The sequence below is a fragment of the Lycorma delicatula genome, chromosome 1, assembly GCF_047948215.1.
Source record: "Lycorma delicatula isolate Av1 chromosome 1, ASM4794821v1, whole genome shotgun sequence".
Classification (NCBI taxonomy): Eukaryota; Metazoa; Arthropoda; class Insecta; order Hemiptera; family Fulgoridae; genus Lycorma; species Lycorma delicatula.
The window spans coordinates 164,020,322-164,028,141 of record NC_134455.1 but is presented as its reverse complement, the minus strand read 5'-3'; the positions used below and the strand labels follow the sequence as shown (position 1 = coordinate 164,028,141).

Sequence of the window (7,820 nt, the reverse complement as noted above, 5' to 3'; positions counted from 1 at the left end):
TCCCGTGGAAGATACAGACTCCCAAGTGGCTGGGCACTCGCAGGGAAGTTCTGGAAGGAGGGAGAGCGTTACTGAGGGTACAGAAGACATGGAGACCACAACACTCAGCCAAGACAAGGCCAAATGGAAGACAATAGAGCGGGATCGTCTGAAGAAGAGGAGGCCCCTCTTAATTTAAAAGACGTCACCTATAGATTGGGAAATGCACTGTTGCAACTAAGACATTTGACCGGCAAGCAAGTGCCACAGCGATAAAGGCCCATGAGAGAGAACTTACAGAGATTTACAAGGAACTACAAAGGATAAGTGAGGAAGCACCTGACACGAATTCCCAGGGTACACAAACTGAGGGCTAACATAGGAATGAGATGTCGGATATATTGGACGTTGACTTATCAGACGAACAGTTAATAGAAAGACTGCCCACTCGATGGTCAACTTGGGTGATGAATCGACTCACCCAAGAAAATACTTTGAAACCGGGAGATGATAACTGCATCTTCGTAGACTTGAATGGACTGAGGCCGAACAGCCAGTATGCTGGGACTACACCGGGAGCAATGGTGTTGCAATGGTTACAAGAATCTACGATCCTTGAGGAAGAGAAAATTACTACTAACGCTACAAAATATGTGGTAATTTACGACTCCAGCGAGGGTGAGAAGGCTATGGCCTCTCACATCATAAAAGCTCTTCGAAGAGTGGTGGGAAGGACTGAGTCAGCGGTTTTCGTCGTGCCCACTGGCCCGTCGGGTATTCTGGTTAGAAAAATTGTTATACACCTTATGAGGAAAAATAAGACACTACCTAGAATGATACTCCCTAATCTGGGAGATCACGGAAGAGCGAGGTCCAGGTCTGCTTCAGCGAGAAGGGGAACCCCACCGGTTATAGAAAGTAAAACCGTGATAGTTAAGGCTCCGGGAAAATCTTATCCTGACCTCCTGAAGACAATGAAAGAGAAGGTCCTGGCGGAGGAAGCTGGTGAAATATTCTCTATCAGGAAGGGTAGAGATCAGCAGCTTGAAGTCAGAATAAATGGATCGCAGAAAGCGGGGGAATTTTCCTCCCTACTAAAAAATAGAGCAGAGGACCTACAAGTTAATATTAGAACAAAGGGGGACCGCAGAACGGTGGTTCATGTAAAGGATATGCTGTGCGACACCAAGGAATAAGAGGTCAAGGAGGCAGTAGAAAAAGTATTGGGTACGGGGGAAAGTTTTCAGATTACATCTCTCAGGGAAGCGTATGGAAACACAATGAACGCCACGGTGGTTACCACACAAAAGAATGCAGTAAAACTTACTGCATCAAGGCTAAGAGTTGGCTGGGTGCACTACCGCTCATACATCAGAACGGATCCTGTCAAATGTCATAAATGTTGGGCGCTGGGACACACCAGTTTTGAGTGCAGAGGTCGGCTTTGTGCTACAACTGTGGGGGTACAGGCCATTTTATACGTGATTGTAAAGCGGCGTCCAAATGCCTCGATTGTAATGGGACTGACCATCGCACCGGAGGCGTAAAGTGCGGCAAAGCCAGAAATGATTAGTATAATATTGTCCAATGCCAACAGGAGTATTCTGTCCCATGATTTAGTGGGAGAGACCGCTAGGGAATTGAATGTTGACATCGTGATTACTACTGAGCCGAACTTGGGTACTGCTGCTCGTCATGACTGGTTGGCTGATGCTGTTGGTGATGTCGCTATAACAAACATCAGTAATAGGATCGGATGGCAGTTGCATCATAGAGGAGAGGGGATTTTAGCGATTATTTTGCCGAATTTTGTCCTTGTGGCTGGATACGTGAGTCCTAATATTGGAATTGCTGAGTATGAACTTTACATTGACGAAATACAACGGGTCATCTTACAGTCACCGAAAAGAGCCGTGGTTATGGGTGATTTTAACTGCAAGGCCACGATTGCTGGTAGCAGATATACCAACAGAAGAGGGCAAATCTTTACAGAAATGATGATGGCGACTGATATGATCTGTCTAAATGACGACTCTTATACATTTGAAGCCAGAGGTCATAGATCTGTATTAGACCTGACATTGGTTGACAATAGTTGGGATCCTTCGCTCTATCAATGGAGAGTTTTGAGGTCAGAAACTGGTAGTGATCACTTTGCCAAGTTATTTTCTTTTGACGGTATACGACCGGTGATCGGGAGAACATCAAAGCCGCTGAGATTGACTAAAAGACAGGTAGAAGTAGTGGTTGACAAAGTTGCTCGCAAGCTCATGGATGGCAGAGAGGTTACGCCTTTTGTTCTGCAGGAATTAATAGTCACGGAGATGGCGAGGATTCCCCAAAATATCAGGGGGTATCAACCCGCTTACTGGTGGACTGCGGAGATTGCGGACCAAAGACGGATTCTGTAGTACTGGCGAAGGAGAAAATTTAGACTCCGTAGAAGAGGCGGTGCTGTGTATGAGCATGTTGTAAATATGTTTGCTGATGCCAGGCGGTTACTAAATTACCTAATAAAATCTAGCAAGAGAGCACGTTGGAAGGAGTTATGCTTGGAGCTGGACTCGGACCCGTGGGGACGTCCTTTTCAGATCGTCATGGGAAGACTGGGTAGACGTTTGCCTGTCCTTACAGCTGAGTCTGCTGGTATACAATTGAGAACACTTTTTCCGGTGGCTGAATCGGGTCTATCGGAGCTGGTTGAATGCGATGCAGGTCGATTCACACAATATGAAGTCACCTTGGCGGTATCTAGACTCAGGAACAAAAAGAGTCCGGGTCCAGAATGTATTCCTGCTGCGATCCTCAAGGGACTTATGATGAAAGCCCCTTGGGAAATGACAGATGTGGCAAGTTATTGCTTGCAGAACTGGACCTTCCCTAATTGTTGGAGGGAGTCGCGCACTGTGTTCTTGCCCAAGAAGACTGCTAATGCAGAAGTGGTTGGTTACCGCCCGTTGAGCCTCATAAACAATATGGGGAAAGTGGCTGAGAGATTGATCGCAGAAAGGTTACTGTTTGAGTTAGAGACAGGCGGGGGTATTCATAACAACCAGTATGGGTTCAGGCGTGGCAAGTCGACGCTTCAGGCGATTGAAAAGATAACTAGCTGGGCTATAACAGTCAAGGCTGGAACATGGCGCACCAGGAAGATTCCTTTACTGGTTATGCTCGACATTAGAAATGCTTTTGGGACCGTCCAGTGGGACTCCATCATGGCGGCTTTAGTCAGAAGGCGAATAAGCCCTTACATTAGGAGACAGTTCTCCGAATACCTGTCTGAAAGATGGACTACGGTTAGCACGCTTGATGGTGACATACGATACCAAGTTCATGGTGGTGTCCCCCAGGGGTCAGTACTGGGACCGTTACTTTGGCTACTGGTCATTGACGATGTATTACGACTACAGCTACCTGAAGAGACGGAAATAGTGGCCTATGCTGATGATTTAGCGATACTCACCTCTGCGAGATCAGAAGATGTCCTCGAACAAAGGAGCAATGATACTCTAGAGATTGTAAATAACTGGCTAACCGACAAAGGATTAACACTGTCGGTAGATAAAAGTCAATATATTATGTTGGCGGGAAGGAGACGGCTGCGAGATCTTGAACTTAAGATAGGGGAACATAGGCTTAAACGTGTCAATCAGGCTAAATATCTGGGAGTGATAATTGATAAAACCTTGAGTTTTATTGCTCATATAGTATATATATGCGAGAGAGTCGAAGGATTACTACAAGCCCTCATAAGGCTATTAGCTGGCCGAGATGCCCCAAGATCATCTAAACGTAGGGTTTTAGTCTCCACATGCACCTCGGCTTTATTGTATGCTGCACCTGTTTGGTATAGAGCCATATTCACGCAAAGGAATGCTAAACGATTGAGGAGTCTACATAGACAGGCTCTAGTTGGGGTGATGTTCGGATACCGCACAATATCTTATGAGACGGCGTGCGTTCTGGCGTCCACAAAACCCATAGAACTCCAGGTCTTGGAACGCTGGCTTCGCTTTCAGGGCATGGAACGGGATGATGCTTCTGAAGTGGTTATGCAGGCATGGCAGCGTAGATGGAGTCAACATGAGGGGGCTATGTGTACAAAAAGGTTGATCTCAGACATTAGCCAATGGGTCAAACGAAAGCATGGCGAGGTCAGCTACTATGTCTCTCAGATGTTCTCTGGACATGGTAATTTCAAGCAATATTTATACCGCTTTGGCAAAAGAAGCTCTCCACGTTGTCGGTACTGTGAACGCGATGACACAGCTGAGCATACAATATTTGAATGTGATTAATGGACAACACATAGGTTTCGCACGGGAATACAGAATCTCACACACGAGGAACTAATCGGCTTCATATTGAGTTCTAGACAAAATTGGAATACTTTTGAAAAATTCTTCTTTTTAGTTTTAAAAGAGAAAAATGATACTGAAAGACGTATGGGGTACTAATAAAGACTGAAGTAATTGTAGAACTAGGATATTCATGAGTATTGTCTCTTTATGAAACCTACGACCGCGAGTAGGCGTTACGAGATCGGACTGGGAATGTAAAGACCGAGACCCGGCTTCGTAGTTGGTGGTTGGGAACGACATAGTCGGGCCTGGCCTACCTTCTGCGGGCAACACCAAAAGACCGAGACCCGGTTCCCGGGGCTGGGGCTGGGGACGGCATAGTCGGACTCGGTTCTTGCCCTGGGGATTTGAGGCAGGCAATGTAGAGAAAACAAAAAGAAAAGATAAGACCGGGGAGGGCTGACCTACCGTGCCGGACATACAGTTGGTGGGTGGGGAGGCCTCCTTTGAGTAAAAGGACACTTCCTCGGGCTGCGTATACTTAAATGGATAACCGGCCCGAGGAAGTAAGGGGACAAAAAAAAAAAAGAAGTTTTCAAACTACTACCAAGTCTGAACATGTGTGTGTGTGTGCGCGCGCGCATGTAGGCAAATGCAATTGCTGCTACCGGCTTCCCACGCTTGATGTAGCTGCAGTATAAGTGTAAATGTACCGGTAAACGTGCAGTCGGGAACAGACTTAGGTCAACCACTCCTGAGACGTGTGGTTAATTGAAACCCAACCGCCAAAGAACACAGTATTCCCAGTCTAGCATTCAAATCCATATAAAAGTAACTGCTTTTATAAGGATTCGAACCTTTGAACTGTCGACTTCCAAAATCAGCAGATTTTGAGATGTAATAACTTTGGTAGTAGTAATTTATAATAATAATTTTTTTTCTTATTATTTTCCAATTACGAAATATTTTTAATTATACTAGACTGTGATTAGTTAATTTATTTTTATTTTATGTGTAAAGGGTTACTTAAAGAAAATAATTTTGTATATCTTTTTGTTTAAGTGTATGATATTATTGGATTTATTTAACAAGTAATTGGTACACTATATAACACCACTCTCAAAGTAATTTCTTTTTAATAATAGTTTCATAATCTTTAAAAGTTTTTATGTAATGCGGGCATTTACTCACACAATATTAAAACTAATTTAACAGCTCTGTTTTGTGAAAAAATTATCTTTTTCACTAATAAAAAATTAGAAATTAAAAATAAATATTAAATATAAACTGAATAGTAAAAGAGAGGAGATAATTAAGTGGTGAAGTAATTACAAAACGATAACCTCTAACTCAATTTATAATATAGGATTGGACAGGTTGACTCTTTTTGTAGGGTATATAACTTCCATATTTTACTTTCAGTCAATTTCTTTAACATTTTTAATAATAAGAGAGTTATTGGCGGTTCAATTGATTTAATTACTTATAATAAGTAATAACTGAAGGGGATAATCCGTTTTAAACTCATGAAGTTCTGTAATGCTTGTAAACATCTAGTAACTATTCTACAGTTAAAAACAAAATAAAAAATAAATTACTACATTTTTATTTAATTGGTAGTAGTATAACATGGTTCAGAGTTTCACTGATAACAAAATGATCAGTCGGTCAAAAAAATCATACTTTTTGATATGTGAGCACCCACGAATCCAAAAGTACCAAAATCTAGTTAATATATGTTCCGAGTAAATCGTTTTCGTAATATTAATTTAGGTTACATAAAATCTAGACATGTGAGTGAGCGCGTGTGCAGTTGATTATTTGTATGCATTTTTTTATTATATTTAAAGTCATCTTTTGTATGAAACCATTCTTCTAAATTATTAGTCGTCATTTGTTACATTATCCCTATCATAATATATCGAGTACCAACAAAGTAGGAGTTCTTTAAAATGTTTACTATTCCAACCAATCAAAGAGGAATTTTTTCCTATGTTTTTGTTTCTCTTATAGCAGTATTTATGGAAGGAATCATTTTCATAGCCCAATCAAAAAAATATGAATATGAGTTTTTCTTATTTTTACTATCTTAACCAATCGACTTGAAAACTCCTCAGTACTAGTTTATATAACAAAGAATAATAAAGGAGGAAATAGTTTTCCTTATTATAAAGGCAAAAAATAAGTTTTTAAAAGTACATTCTAATATTGACATTTATAATATTTTAAAGTAATTTTATTTAACCTTAAAACAGAATTTATTGGTTTAGTAAGTCATTATATAACTTTTCTACCTCATTATAGATCTTGATATTTGCTATAATTTTTTCTAACATACTAATTGTTAGTGTTTATGTACTTTTTGTGTTAATTGAGCGTTGGAAAACTAAAACTCTAACTGTTGTTCTAAAACGTTTTTCTTGATATGAAAAACGTATCGCTCATGTAAAGAGTAATACTCGACTATGAAACATTAAGAATGCTCAAAACCAGAGTCAAAAATTAGTGCTACAACTGTTCTTTTATTAATTTAATTTTTTTTAGAACAGTTAGTTGTATAAGACATCTTTGATAGCGTTTTCTTAATGGCAACGTCTTTTGTGACTATTATTAAGAAGTAGGGTATATAATTGCTCTACGACGCGTAATCTACTGTTACGTTACTGATATTTCACCACTTTTCATATCTCTACTAGTTTCCGTGTCTTAATGGTCACTAAAACTACTTTTTTTTTTGTACATCTTTTGTCTAAAATATGCGGAAATTCATAACTGCTGACAACACGGATGCCATCAATACGTGCTTCTTCATGTAGATGATGTTCTTTATGCTGATACAATATACTACTTAGAATTAAAAATAAATAATTTTTATTTAATTATCGCAAATGATAAATGACTACGTAGTTTAATTTAATTACACTGAGTAAACTTTCACTGATTCGGTTGCGAGACTAATTAATTATCACTGTGACTAATTAGTACAAGTAAGTCTGTCAGTGTGACGCAGACGGTTAGATCTGAATGCACTCTGTTGTTGTAAACACGCGAATAAAAATAATTACACTCAGTAATTTCGAATGTCGTTTTCAATTAGGTTAATTAATTTTCGTAGTTTAACTTAACAGAAATTAATTTTCTTTAATAAAATTAAAGAAAGTAGTAGTTTTTAATAAAATTCATTTTCTTTAAAAAAAACCTTTTACAAATCTGCAGATTGTAAACCAACAAACATATAAGGAACATTCTTCACCTTGTTACTACCTCTGGTAGTAACTACTACTGGTAGTTATCACTACCTCTGGCATGCAATTTTACACCGATTGCATTTAGATCCTAAATACTATTAATAATGCATTAATTGTAAATACTAAATAATAATTATTTTAAAATCTCGGCAGTCAAAAAACAAAGATTAGATCTTAAGTTTTCCTAAATCATATTTACCTCATGTTTTTTTTCTTCATGAAGTTTTTCATTTTATGAATGTTTTCTTCTTCGTGTATTAACTGATGTTTCCTTATGCATTAGAAAAAAAAA

At 39.4% G+C, this 7,820-nt stretch overlaps 1 protein-coding gene across 1 annotated transcript; it reads left to right on the top strand.

The window, feature by feature from the left end:
* The first annotated feature begins 1,544 nt into the window (after window positions 1-1,544).
* On the top strand, window positions 1,545-2,390 carry LOC142317701 (uncharacterized). Its single transcript, XM_075354247.1, has one exon. The coding sequence runs from the start codon at window positions 1,545-1,547 to the stop codon at window positions 2,388-2,390; it is 846 nt and encodes a 281-aa protein (XP_075210362.1).
* The last annotated feature ends 5,430 nt before the right edge of the window (window positions 2,391-7,820 follow it).

Coding starts and splice junctions, on each gene's coding strand:
- LOC142317701 (XM_075354247.1), top strand. CDS start 1,545: ATGATTAGTATAATATTGTCCAATGCCAACAGGAGTATTCTGTCCCAT.